Genomic DNA, 18,125 nt, shown 5'->3' on the forward strand with positions numbered 1-18,125 from the left:
AGTGTATGCGGAGGATGGGGGTGATGGTGCAGGGCAGCAGCAGTAACGACACGGAGTCAGTGATGCAGTCCAGGGCCTTTACTCACAGTTCTTATTATCCAGACCACGTCTGCAGGTAACGGCTGCCCACGTCGTACTGTGCTCACCAGGTGAGGGGCTCAGACAACTCCCAGATAACTTTGGAGCGCTTCACAGGACCCCCTTTGTGTGTCCTTTGTCTGGCCTTTCTTACCAACCCTTCTGTCCGGCTGCCTCGGGCCTCCTCTTGGTAATCTTGGCGCCAGTTTCCCTGACCCTATGTGGTGCCTTCCTAGCGGGTGTAGCGAGGGGCTGCGCCACATAAAATGTCACAGCCTCCGGTTTCTAGCTGAGGGTCGTTTCCTGCCTCCACTAGTTTCGGGGACCGGTCTCCCCCTTTGGCCTGACCCCTCCACGCAGGTGGATTCGGGCGTGCGGTGGCGACTCGCCCGTCCGCACCCCTGGGATCCCTTCATTCCTCGTTCCTGGAGCCTTCTCCGCTCCTCTTCCTTCCTTCTCCCTCTTCCAGGCCTGGGCCTCTGTTACTAGGCCCGCCTCCGGAGCAGAGCTCATGCAGAGCCCCTGCTCCCTCCCACTTCTGCTCAGACTTCTCTGCACTGAACTAAGATGGTGCCCACCTTTTATACTCCCTTCTCAATGCACCCAGGAACTGCTTCCTCCCTGCTCCTGCACTACAGGGTTCCCCTTCCTCAGTGTTCCCTCCCCCCACTCCAGCCAGGGACAGGGACTGTCGTGCCCATCTCAGAGGCATATTGGTCGCCCTGCCCCACGGCAATGTGGTGTAATGCATGCAGGTGTCGGGTCCTGATCCACACTCCATCCTTACCTGAGAGTGAGATATCACACCTCTGGGTGAGGTGCAATACCTCTGTAGCAACCGAGCCCTCAGGGTGCTACAGTTCCATTTATCTTCAGCCTAGGTGACGTATTGTGATACAGGGCCGTGATTTTGGCTATAAAAGGGTCCCCTAGACCCCTACCCCAAGCTTTTTAAGAGAATCATATATGGCGTGCCAGGAGACTCTATGGAATGCTTTCTCAGCATCCAACGAGAGTATCTAATTACAAATTTTTAACTGCATCTAGCCCAGGAAATACTTTGTGCCTAGTAGCAGTGTCTGCTAGTCAGCGGATTATCCCGGCTGTTAAGCAAGCTACACCACCTGTAGTTTGGACACTTAATTTTTTCAAAGGAAATGCTTCGGGACCACGGGATACTCAGTGAAGAGCATCAGGAGGCAGCCCAAGGCATAGGGGCTGGGACTGGCAGTAGGATGCCTTGTGGTGGACAGCCGAGCTCGATCCTTATAAAAGCTTTTTAACTGCAGCAGCTTTAGTGGACGCTACTGGAGCTGGAATTACGCGGCTGCTGGCATGAGACTTGCCCTCCAATAGATCCTTGTAAATGGATTTAAAGTGTATTCATTCAAATTAGAGAGACAATTTAAATTAAAAAGCTTAGAGCTGCCTCCACCACAGGGGGGCTCGCTCGACCCACCAGCGGACAGGCACCAGTATTGGGAGAGGGGGGCTGGCCGTCAGGGTTCACCGCGGCTCTGGCACAAACCCGGCGACACGGAGGTGGCACGGGCAGGAGCGGACTGAAGGTGTTTTCTATGTGTTTCTATGTGTTTTTGTTTGCCTGCCATTGGTTTTAACGGTGTTCGAAGGTGTTCGACGAACAGTTCGACGAACAGTTCGGCGAACACACGGGTGTTCGACGAACCGAACCGAACTCGAACACTACGGGGGTGGCTCAACACTAGTCATGGGTTCCGGCTGAATCACATATTTCAGAGCTTTACACGGAAACTCTGGCGTAAGTGTTCAGCGCAGAGCGCAGGATAAATGTGTGCCGAGCCATACTGCGATCTTTGGGAGACATAATAAACAAATCAGTAGCAGGTGAAGAATTGGTTTTATTTATTTTTTACGCCGTTCCTAGTGTGATATAACTGATTAGATTACTTTATTCTTCGGGTCGGTGCGATTACAGAGATACCAGATTTATATCGGGTTTTTATGACTGACAGCTGTCACACACTAAGAGACGCTTTTTTTTTGCAAAATCTAGTTTTTGCATCGCCATATTTTGAGAGCTATACTTTTTCCATATTTCGGCCGACAGAGTCATGTGACGGCTTGTTTTTTGCAGGACGAGTTGACATTTTTATTGGTACCATTTTTGGGTACGGGACATTTTTTGATCGCTTTCTATTCTGTTTTTTGCGAGGTAAAATTAACAAAAACCAACAATTCAGGAATTGTTTTTTGAGTTTTTTTTTTTATGCCGTTCTGCGTGTGGTAAAAGTGATCAGGCAGCGTTATTCTTCGGGTCAGTACGTTTACAGCGATACTACACTTACTGTATATTTTTTTTATGTTTTGGCGCTTTTACACAATAAAACAATTTTATAGAAAAAATATTTTTTTGCATTGCTTTATTCTGAGCGCTATAAGTTTTTTATTTTTCGGCTGATGGAGCTGTATGGTGGCTTTTTTTTTGCGGAACAAGATGACGTTTTCAGCGGTACCATTTTTATTTCCATTTTGCTTGAACGGGCACCTACCTCGGAATGCCACAAGTTGTTCATCCACAGTGACATTTTCACCAGTATTGTATAATTTTGGAAAAATCTCTCTTCATTTATCCCAAACTTCTCTAATTGCAGCTAGTTATTAGAGAATTATCTGATGTTAGCATATGACAATTTTCCTGCCTGGGCAGAAGGCTGCAAGTTCCAAATGACATTTTCTTTTTTAGACTGAATTTCTTGCATCAGACTAGATGTCTGGGTATCATGCGCCTCATCAGATTCAACTTCAGAATCAGAATTCTCATAATTACTTTCCCCGCCACTTTTGTGGTCCTCATCTTTGGACACGCTGGATACCTTCTTGAGAATATGAGGCGTTGGCAAGCTTTTCCAATTCCGCTTCACTCAGTGGATGTCTTCACCACATTTTTATCCAACTTTCGAAATAATTGACACTCACAACTTTCACAGGGTAAAATCAGCATTGTGGAATAAAATGGTACTATATAAATAAACAACAATCATGATAATAATAAAATCGGGTCAAACCCTAACCAGTTTAGCAACAATAAGAGCTTATATACTACAGTGAAACAGACCTACACAGACCTGTACTCAAAGCCCATCCATCTGCAGTAACTTGCAAATGTATCGAGCGAACGGACCTGTTGGAACTGGAGAAATCGATAAACAATAGTAGATGCAATAAATAATCCACAACGATATTATAAATCGATTATGTGACTGAAAATATGGCGGGAGATCTGTATAAAACACTATCGGGTCATATTGACCCGAACAGTACATGTAGAACAATCATTATTTCACACTAAAAAAAAAAAAAATAACACTCATAACAACAAAACCTACCCATAAGCAAATTCACCTAACCATGATTTGCAGTTCCTCATAATAAGTAATCTCCAGCTTCACAAACTTTTTTTGGGTCAAATAGACCCGAACAGTACAGCAGGGTTAAACAAACAGACATCACCTGATCTACTTCATCCAGTAAGCATTCAAGTTTCTACAGCTTGGAGTTGGAAAATCTGTATGATATGGTGCAAATACTCAGTAGCCTAATAGCTCTGCACACAGTGTAGGTAGAAGATCCTGACATCATTGAGCGAGCTGTTCACTAAATACTGTTGTAGTGGGAAGCCATCTGCCATAAAAGAAACTGATGTTTTAGCTTTTGCTGGACCTTTATTTGAAGCTTATGGTATTAGAATAGTCCTGATCTTCAGGGAAGTTTTGTCTGTGAGTTTGTACAATAAGATTGGGAATGGTTAATGCAAATCATATATTTAAAAGAGTTTTCCAACTACAATATGTTCCGATTGGTGGGATTTATTTTCTCGTCTGAAATACATGTGAGGCGTAAGCTTCCTTAGTGAATAGAATTTAAAGCAGCTCATTCCTGGAATCAGTGGGTGAGTCCAATGTATCGAAAAATCAGAGGGAGAAAGTCTTTAAATAGAAAAGTTAACTAATATACTATATTCATGGTCGGACCAGATGATATTCTTGTAATATTGGCTGCTTAGTAGTAAAATAACGCTTTAACCGGAATGCATTTTTTCCCCAAAATTTTAGTTTGAAGATGGAGTAAGTGAAATATGCCTGAGAATTTTAGACATGAGCCCAAATTATCTGAAAAATCCAACTTTAGATTGTTCTAAGAGAGGAGACCCTGTGTACATCAGTAGAGTTTTATCTGCCATGGTAAGCCAGGCCAGTTGGGTAAACTACATATTATTATTTTTTTTATGATTCATGGGAATGCTTCATTTTCTATTATTAATCACTGAAATATGCAGATCAATTCTAATGATGATCGAGGAGTGATAGAATCCTCCTGGGATGAGTTCTTCGGGAATGGTGCCAACCCAAGCACATGGAATGGAAGTGTTACTATTTTGAGAATTTGGCACAACAGTGGGTGCAGACCAGTTCGATATGGACAATGCTGGGTTCTAGCTGGAGTGATGTGCACAGGTAAATGCTAATAAAACTATCAACTGATGTATAACAGTTGAGTACTTCTAGTTTCAAGAAAGATATTATAGCACTAAGGGTGCCATATTGTTTTCTAGTTTCCAGAGCATATTCACTATGGAAACTTTTACGTAGCAAACCTGGTTGGGCTTTCATTTTCTTATTTCAATATATATCTTACTGCATATTGGCAACCTGCTACACTGTATATACAATGTAAAGAGGTTATCTGGTCTCCTAAGAAAAGTCAGCAGTCACCCTATGCTCTATGCCAAATAGTACATCTGTATGCCCCATGTATGCGATTTGCTTACTTGCGATCACATGCAGACTAGACTCCACCTGGCTTCTCTCAATAGAACAGAATTGAAAGTAGCCCAGTTTAGTCTAGTCAGCATGTGACCCTCAAGTATGCAAATCACATAAATGAGACCACATGAACACCCACTCAAATAGGGAATACCGGAGAATTGTGGCATTGTGCGAATCACACAGTGTCACGAATTAGCAGTCTGCGGTTACATAAAATGACTGCAGACTTTTCTTTTGAGACTGGACTTCTCATTTAAGATCTACATATCTAAAGGTGTCCATACACATTAAATAGTTGTTGAATGAATGCTTGTTCATCCTCCAGCTATTCCTCCAACTATATAAATGCATGCTTAGCTTGACTGAGCATTTATGTGTTTCAGTGGGAAAAGGGGAATAAGTCGCAGCCTGACAAATATTCCAGAGGAGCAAAGAATCCAACATGTAATTCAACATGATCTTTCTTTCCACCAACATCTCTCATGAAGAGAGAGTCGAAATAACCCCAGACACATAAGACAGTCAGCGGCTTCAGCCAACCTTCCTTTATTTTATATGGACACTCTACAGTAAGTTTCACAATATGTTTGGCCTCCACCTCCAATCTCTCTCATTTTTCTCTTTTCAGTGCTGAGATTCCTGGGAATTCCTGCTCGTGTAGTGACAAACTTTCAATCTGCACATGATACAAACTTAAGCCTAACGGTTGACGAGTATTATGATGACACTGGGAAGAAATTGGAACCCGCAGAAGGAGACAGTGTCTGGTGAGAAAAGATTGCAAGGAGAGGCTGCTTTGTATACATTCACAGACTAATACATGTAGCATTAAAATCCTACACCAATATAGTCAAAGCCACCAAGCTAGTAATATTGCCTTCTCTTTCTTCGGCCTTACTAAATTAATGCCAGATATCTGGTTATTCAGCATTGATGTACAAGAGCACTTTTGGTATTAGAAAAATAAGATATGCAATGTATTCTAGATAGCCCTAACAATCAAGAACATATTACTTTGCATCAGTATGAGTCACTATGAAATATTAGTAGCAACTATTCTGAATAAATCTACACTTGCATTGTCAGGTGGGAATAGATTCCTTAGGCGTATTGCTGTGAACTGGCTTCATCAGGGGAAAAGTCTTGATTACCCCTGAAGAAGCCATTTCATATTATTTTCCTTTTTGAATACTACATACATTGATATTTTGGATATATTTTGGCCTGGCCATTTCTTCTTTAAATGCTGCATTATTATTCTTTTTCTTATGTAGCTTTTTTCATTGTTAATTCATTTTTTCTATATTAGTATGGTTTGTTGACACATGTTGATGTGAAAGCCACTAAATTATTTTCCCAGATTAATTATTTTCCTAAATTACCATTATTACAATTAGCATATTCTCATGTTGAAATGTTGCAAAACCATGTAGGAATTTTCATGTCTGGGATGAAGGTTGGATGGCAAGGAAAGACCTCCCTCCAGGTTATGATGGCTGGCAAGTTTTAGATCCCACCCCACAAGAGATCAGTGGAGGTATGTATATACATACAATATATACAGTACAGACCAAAAGTTTGGACACATCTTCTCATTTAAAGATTTTTCTGTATTTTCATGACTATGAAAATTGTACATTCACACTGAAGGCATCAAAACTATGAATTAACACATGTGGAATTATATACTTAACAAAAAAGTGTGAAACAACTGAAAATATGTCTTATATTCTAGGTTCTTCAAAGTAGCCACCTTTTGCTTTGATGACTGCTTTGCACACTCTTGGCATTCTCTTGATGAGCTTCAAGAGGTAGTCACCGGATATGGTTTTCACTTCACAGGTGTGCCCTGTCAGGTTTAATAAGTGGGATTTCTTGCCTTATAAATGGGGTTGGGACCATCAGTTGTGTTGTGCAGAAGTCAGGTGGATACACAGCTGATAGTCCTACTGAATAGACTGTTAGAATTTGCATTATGGCAAGAAAAAAGCAGCTAAGTAAAGAAATACGAGTGGCCATCCTTACTTTAAGAATTTAAGGTCAGTCAGTGCGAAAAATTGGGCAAACTTTGAATGTGTCCCCAAGTGCAGTTTCAAAAACCATCAAGCGCTACAAAGAAACTGGCTCACATGAGGACCGCCCCAGGAAAGGAAGACCAAGAGTCACCTCTGCTTCTGAGGATAAGTTTATCCGAGTCACCAGCCTCAGAAATCGCAGGTTATCAGCAGCTCAGATTAGAGACCAGGTCAATGCCACACAGAGTTCTAGCAGCAGACACATCTCTTCAACAACTGTTAAGAGGAGACTTTGCGCAGCAGGCCTTCATGGTAAAATAGCTGCTAGGAAACCACTGCTAAGGACAGGCAACAAGCAGAAGCGACTTGTTTGGGCTAAAAAACACAAGGAATGGATACTAGACCAGTGGAATCTGTGCTTTGGTCTGATGAGTCCAAATTTAAGATCTTTGGTTCCAACCACCGTCTCTTTGTGCGACTCAGAAAAGGTGAACGGATGGACTCTACATGCCTAGTTCCCACCGTGAAGCATTGAGGAGGAAATGTGATGGTGTGGGGGTGCTTTGCTGGTGACACTGTTGGGGATTTATTCAAAATTGAAGGCATACTGAACCAGCATGGCTACCTCAGCATCTTGTAGCGGCATGCTATTCCATCCGGTTTGCGTTTATTTGGACCATCATTTATTTTTCAACAGGACAATGATCCCAAACACACCTCCAGGCTGTGTAAGGGCTATTTGACCAAGACGGAGAGTGATGGGGTGCTACGCCAGATGACCTGGCCTCCACAGTCACCAGACCTGAACCCAATCGAGTTGGTTTGGAGTGAGCTGGACCGCAGAGTGAAGGCAAAAGGGCCAACAAGTGCTAAGCATCTGTGGGAACTCCTTCAAGATTGTTGGAAGACCATTTCCGGTGACTACCTCTTGAAGCTCATCAAGAGAATGCCAAGAGTGTGCAAAGCAGTCATCAAAGCAAAAGGTGGCTACTTTGAAGAACCCAGAATATAAGACATATTTTCAGTTGTTTCACACTTTTTTGTTAAGTATATAATTCCAGATGTGTTAATTCATAGTTTTGATGTCTTCAGTGTGAATGTACAATTTTCAAAGTCATGAAAATACAGAAAAATCTTTAAATGAGGTGTGTCCAAACTTTTGGTCTGTACTGTACATCAAGACTACATATTGTATGAGCTCATATTGTGTATAGTCTTGCCATTTGGTTTATCTTGTTCTGTATTCTTCTAGGGACATATTGCTGTGGCCCAGCCCCTGTGAAGGCAATCAAAGAAGGAGATGTAGATGTAGATTATGATGTTGCGTTCGTGTTTACAGAAGTGAATGGGGATGTAGTTCACTGGGTTCTTCAAGATGGTGGTGTAGAGCAAGGAAAAGTGGATACCCTCACCATTGGCCAGTCGATAAGTACGAAAAGTGTTGGAAGTAACACCAGAGAAGATATAACAAACCAATACAAGTATGGGGATGGTAAATATAACTTTCAGTGATAGAAATTATACTATTTGTGTTACTTCTATGGTGGATAATGTTCACTCTCTCCTATTCTATTTTATAGGATCTGCAGAGGAGAGGATTGTGTTTGAAAAAGCTGTAGCTAAATTGAAATCTAAGAAGCCATTTATGGAAAGAGATTCGATTGTGGCACTGGACTTTAATGTGTCCTTAAAGTTGGCACAATCCCCTCTAATTGGACAGACAATCATTCTTCTATATCGTATTCATAATAGAGGCTTTGAACCAAAAAAGTTCAACATAACTCTCAGTGGACAAGAGATGATGTACAATGGTAAAGCTTTGGAGCAATTCTGGACCGAAAATATAGAAATTGATGTTAGTCCAGGCAAAGGTAAGGAAGTACTGAAGTATGTATTCTCATTGAGGCAAATGGTGGTCACACCAGATACTGACTGGTTTTGTGACTTCCCCCGGACCCTCCCGATACTGTAAAACTGCACATTTTAGAGTGGCCTTTTATTGTGACGAGCCTAAGACACACCTGTGCAATACTCATACTGTCTAATCAGCATATTGATATGCCACACCGGTGAGGTGGATGGATTATCTCGGCAAAGGAGATGAGTTCACTAACACAGATTTAGACAAATTTGTGAACAATATTTGAGAGAAAAGGGCCTTTTGTGTACTTAGAAAAAGTCTTAGATCTTTGAGAAGCAAAATGGGAGTAAAAACAAAAGTGTTGCGTTCAAATTTTTCTTCAGTGTATATATACAGTACAGACCAAAAGTTTGTACACACCTTCTCATTTAAAGATTTTTCTGTATTTTCATGACTATGAAAATTGTACATTCACACTGAAGGCATCAAAACTATGAATTAACACATGTGGAATTATATACTTAACAAAAAAGTGTGAAACAACTGAAAATATGTCTTATATTCTAGGTTCTTCAAAGTAGCCACCTTTTGCTTTGATGACTGCTTTGCTCACTCTTGGCATTCTCTTGATGAGCTTCAAGAGGTAGTCACCGGAAATGGTTTTCACTTCACAGGTGTGCCCTGTCAGGTTTAATAAGTGGGATTTCTTGCCTTATAAATGGAGTCGGGACAATCAGTTGTGTTGTGCAGAAGTCTGGTGGATACACAGCTGATAGTCCTACTGAATAGACTGTTAGAATTTGTATTATGGAAAGAAAAAAGCAGCTAAGTAAAGAAAAACGAGTGGCCATCATTACTTTAAGAAATGAAGGTCAGTCAGTCCGAAAAATTGGGAAAACTTAGAAAGTGTCCCCAAGTGCAGTTGCAAAAACCATCAAGCGCTACAAAGAAACTGGCTCACATGAGGACCGCCCCAGGAAAGGAAGACCAAGAGTCACTTCTGCTTCTGAGGATAAGTTTATCGGAGTCACAAGCCTCAGAAATCGCAGGTTAACAGCAGCTCAGATTAGAGACCAGGTCAATGCCACACAGAGTTCTAGCAGCAGACACATCTCTTCAACAACTGTTAAGAGGAGACTTTGCGCAGCAGGCCTTCATGGTAAAATAGCTGCTAGGAAACCACTTCTAAAGACAGGCAACAAGCAGAAGAGACTTGTTTGGGCTAAAGAACACAAGGAATGGACATTAGACCAGTGGAAATCTGTGCTTTGGTCTGATGAGTCCAAATTTGAGATCTTTGGTTCCAACCACCGTGTCTTTGTGCGACGCAGAAAAGGTGAACGGATGGACTCTACATGCCTAGTTCCCACCGTGAAGCATGGAGGAGGAGGTGTGATGGTGTGGGGGTGCTTTGCTGGTGACATTGTTGGGGATTTATTCAAAATTGAAGGCATACTGAACCAGCATGGCTACCACAGCATCTTGCAGCGGCATGCTATTCCATCCAGTTTGCGTTTAGTTGGACCATCATTTATTTTTCAACAGGACAATGACCCCAAACACACCTCCAGGCTGTGTAAGGGCTATTTGACCAAGAAGGAGAGTGATGGGGTGCACCAGACCTGAACCCAATTGAGATGGTTTGGGGTGAGCTGGACCGCAGAGTGAAGGCAAAGGGCCAACAAGTGCTAAGCATCTCTGGGAACTCCTTCAAGATTTTTGGAAGACCATTTCCGGTGACTACCTCTTGAAGCTCATCAAGAGAATGCCAAGAGTGTGCAAAGCAGTCATCAAAGCAAAATGTGGCTATTTTGAAGAACCTAGAATATAAGACATATTTTCAGTTGTTTCACACTTTTTTGTTAAGTATATAAGATTTTTTAAAGAAAAATCTTTAAATGAGAAGGTGTGTCCAAACTTTTGGTCTGTACTGTATATATATAAAATTATTTAGTACGTAGAGGTGTAGTGGTATATGAAGCTGTATCTCTATGTACCAGTACAATGTGCCATTAAAGAAGAGCATTAACTAGACAAGAAGCCAGAGAAAGTTTGAATCCCAGGGAGGACCAGTACATACACTGTATGAATTGCGAAATATAAATATATATTTATATTGGAGGTAGAGTGCCTCCTATTTATATTGGAGTGCCCTCACCTCCAAAAAAAATATAATTTTATTTAGAAATACATTTTATTACGTACTTATAGGGGGTAGTCCAGGCTTGGAACAAAAGTCTACAGTCACTCAAGTATTCATTGCTTTTATAGTATCCATTCATCACTTTAAACAGTTTCTTTATTGCAAGAGGAGAAATGGTAAATGGGTTTGGCTAAGGGTGTGAAATAAGGGAGCAGCCTAAAATTTTACTGCTATGAGCACTACATGATCTCTCACACTTTTTCTTCCTGGAAAGTTGGGAGTTATGGTATAGCTGCCATGCAACATTCAATTATTTGGAATCTCATTTCATTTTCTGCATCAGACATAATAAGATGTAGAAAGAATAGAGATATTCTGTAATGCCAACATTTTGTAAAAGAAAAAAAAATATGGGAGATTATGTTGCTTGTATAACACTTTCCAGACAGCTAGCATATCCCTATAATGGAGTCTGTTGCATCTTTCTGATGGCAAGTTGGATTACCTGTAATTTGATCATGCCCCCGGCTGTTAGAGGAGATGTATGCCATTTTAATTCCATTTAACTACTGACAGATTAAACACCTTACATCCACCATGTGTTGAGAATGAGAGTGATACTCATAACACTTTTCGACTACCCTTTCTCCCACTATCTCCCAATCACCTTTCCTTACACCCATCATTATGTCATACAGACCATATGGTCACACGACCATAGATTGTTTCATGTGGGAGAATTGGGCCGATTATGCTGATGATACTCCGATCAAACTCTGATCAAAGTTTGAGCCAAGTAGCAGCATAGTGTGATCTGATTCTCTTGGATGATAGTATTGGAGCACACTGTGAGTAGAAAATGGAGATCCAAATTTCTCCATCTTCTCCATTGTAGGAGTCCTCAGAAATCGGACTGCACTCGGATGTCATCTAAGTGTAGTCTGATGTATTTCCAGGCTCCCATTGACTTGAATGGGTGAGTGCCTCTCGATTTCAAAGTGTAATCACAGCATGCTGCAATTTTTTTTCCCTGACAGATTCTGTCAGTGAAAAAAATCGGTCATCAGCTCTGCCCCATTGAACAACATTGGTGCGAGTGCTGTCCAATAAAAAATCAGATATCACTCGTCCGATGTATACGGTGGTGTGAGCAACCCGTTATGAAAAAAAGTTTTAACTATTTTTCTTTACTAAAAAAAGATACGTCAGGTTATATTTAAAGAACCATGTAATTCTTACCAACATCGATTCAAATAGAGACGGCATCTCTGACCCCCAAACAGACCGTGCTGGAAAACTACTGTCATAACAATCATTAAAAGGGTTTTCAGGTTTCAGAAAACCCCTTACTTCCCATCTGTAGTTTGTTTTTTAAAAACAAAAGGATCCTTACTACACCTCCCCAGGTCCAGCATTGAGACTCTGCCGCTGCTCTTGGTGTCTGCTACTGTTTGCAGTGCTGACATAATGGTGATGTGGACCTGGGGATGGTGAGTAAAGAAAAGTTACCTCTGTTTTGTAATGTTAATTACTTCTTGTTTATAATAGCAATTTTTGACAATCTACTGTAAGGTATAAATATACTGAAAGACAAATAAGCTTTACATGATCAAAAATCAACAGCAGAGGGCGCTCTCACACCTTCAACCTCCTCTCAGCTAAAATCATTATCAAGAATGACTTTCCTCCTAGTCTATATTAAATATTCATTATGATAGAGCATCATTGTTGCAGTAGCATACCTATGGGGGAGGTCGTCCTGGGCCCACTCACACCGTTAAGCCCATCCGGAATGACTGCTGCTCCTAACTCTATTGCCATGCTGAGAAAAACATGGCGATAAACTCTGCAGAAGAGCAGAGAGCCATGGTATCCCTGCCCTACCACTCTCTGTTCTATATGCTGCAGGTTGCTTTAGGCCTGCAGCTTACAGAACATGGAGCTCAATTATTCTGTAACCGCGCTGGAATGCTGACTGTGCCAGCGGCCTCGCAGATCCAGGATTTGGTGAGTATATATGCATTTTTTATGTTAAATTTTCTGGCACACTATTACGTTTTTGCTGGTGAACTCTGGGGGCATTATTAATATATGTGGGGGGACTCTGGGGTCATTATTAGTTCATGTGAGGGGGACACATGGTTCATTATTAGTATATATGGGTGGACTCAGAGGTAATTTTTACTATTTTTCGGGACATTATATGTATTAGCTCAAAGGGCCTTATTACTATATGTGCAGAAACTTGGCATATTATTCCAGAATGTTAGGGGATTTGGGATTATTACTGTCTGTGGGGAACTTGGGCCATTATTACTTTTGGTGACACACTTTTGGGCATTATTAAAGGGAATCTGACTGCAGGTTTTTGCTAAGTAATCTGACGGCAACATGAGGTAGGGACAGAAACCCTGATTCCAGCGATGCATCATTTAGTTTACTGGGTGCAGCCGTTGTGATACAGTCAGTTTTCTCTATTGTAGTTCTGGCAGAGCTCAGTTATTGAGCCCTTGATAACCCCACCGACACCACAGCTTTCTTTGTACATTGTATAATGACAGAGCTGTTAATTAGTACTGGAGGCGTAGTTTGACTAGGATGCAAGAGGCCAATTGTTCTTTAGTGATAATCTCCTTTTGATAAAACACTGATTTTATTGAAAAAGCAAACACAGCTCAGTAAGTGACACATCACTGTAATCAGGGTCCCTGTCCCTACTTCCATGGTGCTCTCAGATTACATACCAAAAACCTGATGACAGTTTCCCTTTAATTGCTAAGGGAACTTTCAAGGAACATTATTACTTTCTTTAGGAGGCACACAAGGGACAATATTATATGTTAACTGGGCACTTAAAAAACACATCTATGAACTTTTCTTCCCCTAAACCTGTGTATGAATGTATGTAGTATACTGTCAGTGTGGTAATATACTCACCTACCGCCATCTTCTCCGGTATCCAGTGCTGTTAATCTCCTCTTCTCAGTGCATTCACCGCTCATCAGACTCTCCAGGTCACACTACACTCTATGTAACCGTGAAGTAGCTTTTTCAATGTAACCTATGAAGTGTCAAAACGAGACTGTAATCTCTTCTATTTCCTCAGGACTGGTATCTACCACTATATGGTCACCATATGGCAGTAATATCAGTGTTGGTCTTCGTATAGTGATTTTTTTTCAGTAACAGCGCAGTCATCTGCTGAGGTTCCCCTATAACCTCTATGTAGAGTGCGTCATGAAAGTTGTGCATCATTACCTAGACTAGGGGTGCTCTCAGATGAGTTTTGTCTCACCCTGTACTGAACTCCTAGTTACGCCTTTATACTGTAGTATTGCTATGTATTGTGACATTGATGATCTCTTATGAAGCCAAGCCACAGACTTTATAGGACTTCTAACATAACAGACACAAGGGTAACTTAAACAGGACCTTTTACAAAATTTGTCATGCTGCACTGGACATGCAATATAATAGTGGCTGCAGAGTGGAATATAAATTTTTTATTTTTTTTTATTTCACCTCTCTGTGTTCTGGAGGTAATATCAATCAAAGTACTTGAGCCATGATGAGCTAATTTTCATAGCTAAACTCAGCGGTGCAGATGAGTTTAGCTGTGTCACAATACAAGCCCCCATCCCCCTCTGAAGTAGGTTAGACCAGGAGATCAGGGCTATAGCATTAACTCTCCCACACTGAGAAACATAAGCTATTTTTTGGGGTGTGTTCTTTTTTCCTTTGAGTGTTGCTGCTTGCTTATGATTGGGCAGCATCATACAGGCAGAAAAAATACACGCCCCAGTGAAAACTGTCTGATAACACCCACTTGGACTTAAAAAGTAAATCATTAGGGGCCAAATACTTTGATTGCTAATATCTCCACAGTGGAGAGGAAAAATGTTTTATTCTGCTCTGCAACCACTATTATATTGTGTGTCTAATTCAGCATAAAAAATTTAGTGAAAGGTCCTCTTGAAGTAACCCCCAGCTTACATGGCAACCATTGGCAGCTTGCAATCGTATCACACCGGTGAAGGGAGGGAACCCAATTGCTGTTAGAACTGTTGAAGACTTTTAAATGCTGCTGTTTCAACTGCCAGGTGCATTTAAGAGGTTACACTGTTGCAATGTATACCATATAACACAGCCAGCTCTCACACTGTATGAAACGGGCTCACCTCCTGGGCCATCTCTAGACAAGTAGGAAACATCTCCGCCATACATGTACGGATGTAGTTAAGAGATTAAACGAGCTGCAAATGGGCCCCCAAATAACAGTGCCAAGTACCATTTATAATTCCATTACATAGAATACTGATTAGGATAATGGACAAAATTCACACTAGTGGTCACCACTGATACAAATAGCTAATATAAATTGGAAAGGGTATTGGGAAAGAAAAAGGTGTGTGAATAAAATTTAACTTTTATTAATATAATTAAAAAATCTCTTGTTTTATAAAAATTATTTATAAATGAATATTCATACATCAAAAGATGTATATAGGGCTACTGTTGTATAATTTTAAGCAGTTCAAGCCCACAAGTTTCTTATTTTAAATGTGAGGACACAAAAATAAATTGTCCACAGCCGATGTCCCTATAATTGTTGGCTGGGTATTATAAGTTGATATCTCAAGTATCCCAACTCTCTCTGTCAAATAATTTAATTATTATAAGTTCCATATATAAGATACCGTAAGAATGTGAGGGATAATAATTTATTCTCCACTAGTGAGCCTCTTATGGCTTCTTATATTTTCTGCACTGTTAATAGATTATTAACTGTTAGGCTCCAGGCGCTTGCTGGATCAGAAATGGTTTCTGAATCATCAGTGGATTCTGTGGTCTCCAATTCTGGTTCAGTCAGGGCTGATGCTGCACAGCATCGCCGTCAGTCCCAACACCTAGCCAATGCACGAGAGGTACAAGTGGTATCTTGTGTATTTGTGCCTAGCAACATGAAGCACAGGTTGCGGAGAGAGACTAGGCCACAGCAGCTCAAGTCTAAAATGCATCGTACTGAGCATGTCCGTGACCTGGCGGATTATGATTGGTGGTTTGGCACCCACCTGACCCGGTGACCTGGCACTGCCTGATTGGTCACGGGTGTCGTCACCAATGGTGCGACAGTGGGGCAGGGCTTAATCTTTAAAAGGCCCGCCCACAAACATGGCGGCGCGCTCAGATCATTTGAGCTAGCTGTTTGTGGTGTGTGCACGCTTACTCTGGGCTCCTCGAAGAGCCATAGCTTTACCTAGGCAGGTCGAGAAAGTAGGCAGGTAGCTTCGCCTCGCTGACTGGCTCTAACCAGGGGGTTCGCCTTACACCCCGAGCCGCCTGTGAGCTAAAGAGAGCGGGTTTGCTCAGTCCGGTAGCATGCCGGCTGAGTGATCGAATACCCGGCGGGAATCACCCGCACGCTAGCGCCGTCTCCTATAGCGTAGCGCCTGTACCGAAGACAGGGCTACTGCTCATAGTCCGGTCACACGTCTCCCTGCGGTTCTTGAAGATTGTGTGAACCGCTTTAGCGCCAATCCCCATAGCGTAGCACCTGTATCAAAGACAGGGCTACTGCTGTTCCCACGGTCGCACGTCTCCCTGTGGTTCTTGGAGATTGTGTGAACCGTCTTACCCTTCCGTGTGCGTTAACACGAAGGGCTAAGATAATTGTTAGGTGCGTCGCCGGTCGCTCTCTCCTCCGTGCAGTAAATGGAGATAGAGCGTACCGCTATACCCTGTCCGGTGTGAAGTTAACACGGAAGGGTTTATCATTTAGTTGTTGTTTGCCTTTTCACCCGGAAAGTGTTCGGCAGCAGTCCTCTAGGCTGCATCACGGACCCTGGGGTCGGTTGCGTTCCTATTTAATAAAGTGTTTGCAACCGTCCCCCTAACAGTATCTGAGCGCCAGGGTCTTGCCGAACATGGCCGACAACCAGCTGCTGTGCAGAGTCATATACAGCAACTGGAGACCAGACTCAGGTCTCTGGAACAAATGGTCCCGGTTGCTGATACCACTGCAGTAGCTACCCAGGCGGCTTCTCTAGCAGCCAGCATGATAAACTCGGCTGCCACCGCTGCAAGTGCTCCATTACCCCACTTTGCTCTCCCGGAGAAATTTTCTGGGGACAGTAAATTTTGCAGGGGTTTTATAAATTTATGCTCCATTCACTTGGAGATGATGGAGGCACGATTTCCTTCCGAGAGAGCCAAAGTGGGTTATGTTTTCTCGTTGCTCTCCCACAGGGCTCTGGAGTGGGCTACTCCACTGTGGGAGCGGAATGACCCGGTTGTGGCGAATGCAGGTCTTTTTCTTAGGACCTTAAAAAGCGTCTTTCTGGGGCCTCAGGTCACGCATGATACGGCTCTTAAGCTGCTTGCGTTGACCCAGAGTTCGGTCACCGCCAGCCATTATGCCATTCAGTTCAGAACCTTCGCGGCTGAACTGGATTGGCTGGAGTGGTCGCTGATCCCGGTGTTTTGGAGGGGGCTGGCTGGGCACATTAAAGATGCTCTAGCTACCAGAGAGATTCCAACCTCTCTGGAAGAGTTAATTATACTTGCTAACAGAATTGATCTGCGTCATGCAGAACGCAAGTTAGAGCTGGAGCTTTCCAGACCTCGGTTTCGGTTGGCACCCGCTTTTTCTAGGCCTATCTCCAAACCCGCGGTTTCCAATCCGGAGCATGAGGCTATGGACATATCCCGGGCTAAGTCTAAGTCCCCTCGTTCCCGACTCACACGTTCCCTGGAGTACCCCGTTAACCACGTCTCCAAGCAGTCGGGAAACGAGAGTGTCTAACTGCTGTTGGAGGGGGTGTGTTAGATTCAGGGGTCTCGTCCTCCAAATTACTTTATGAGGTGACGTTGTCCTTCGGAACCACCGTGGTCACAGCCAAGGCGTGGGTGGATTCTGGAGCTGATGGCAACTTTTTGTCTGCAGCATTTGCCCAGAGACATGCCATTCCTATGGACTTACTGCCTAGGCCAATGAACATCAGGGTGGTCAATGGGTCCCTGATGGATACACAAATTACCCACCAGTCTGTTCCTCTCACCATGTCGTTTCCTCAGGGTCACCGGGAGGTTATCTCCTTCCTTATTATCCCCGGGGGATTAGATGAAGTGCTATTGGGCCTTCCTTGGCTACACCATCACTCTCCACACATTGACTGGTGCACAGGGAGAATTTCGTCCTGGGGGAGAGACTGTGTGCCCCA

General features: G+C 42.6%; 1 protein-coding gene across 1 annotated transcript in view; it reads left to right on the forward strand.

The window, feature by feature from the left end:
* LOC141272794 (protein-glutamine gamma-glutamyltransferase 5-like) overlaps nucleotides 1-18,125 on the forward strand; it is a 103,499-nt gene that overhangs the window by 76,038 nt on the left and 9,336 nt on the right. The window contains exons 5-10 of the mRNA XM_073683862.1: nucleotides 4,173-4,301; nucleotides 4,397-4,574; nucleotides 5,515-5,653; nucleotides 6,320-6,423; nucleotides 8,154-8,393; nucleotides 8,482-8,772. Of these exons, the coding sequence (XP_073539963.1) occupies nucleotides 4,173-4,301; nucleotides 4,397-4,574; nucleotides 5,515-5,653; nucleotides 6,320-6,423; nucleotides 8,154-8,393; nucleotides 8,482-8,772 (1,081 nt within the window). The remainder of the gene's footprint in view (nucleotides 1-4,172; nucleotides 4,302-4,396; nucleotides 4,575-5,514; nucleotides 5,654-6,319; nucleotides 6,424-8,153; nucleotides 8,394-8,481; nucleotides 8,773-18,125) is intronic.

This window comes from Phyllobates terribilis, unplaced genomic scaffold (assembly GCF_046119375.1).
Source record: "Phyllobates terribilis strain yellow unplaced genomic scaffold, ASM4611937v1 Scaffold_5__5_contigs__length_657084704, whole genome shotgun sequence".
Classification (NCBI taxonomy): Eukaryota; Metazoa; Chordata; class Amphibia; order Anura; family Dendrobatidae; genus Phyllobates; species Phyllobates terribilis.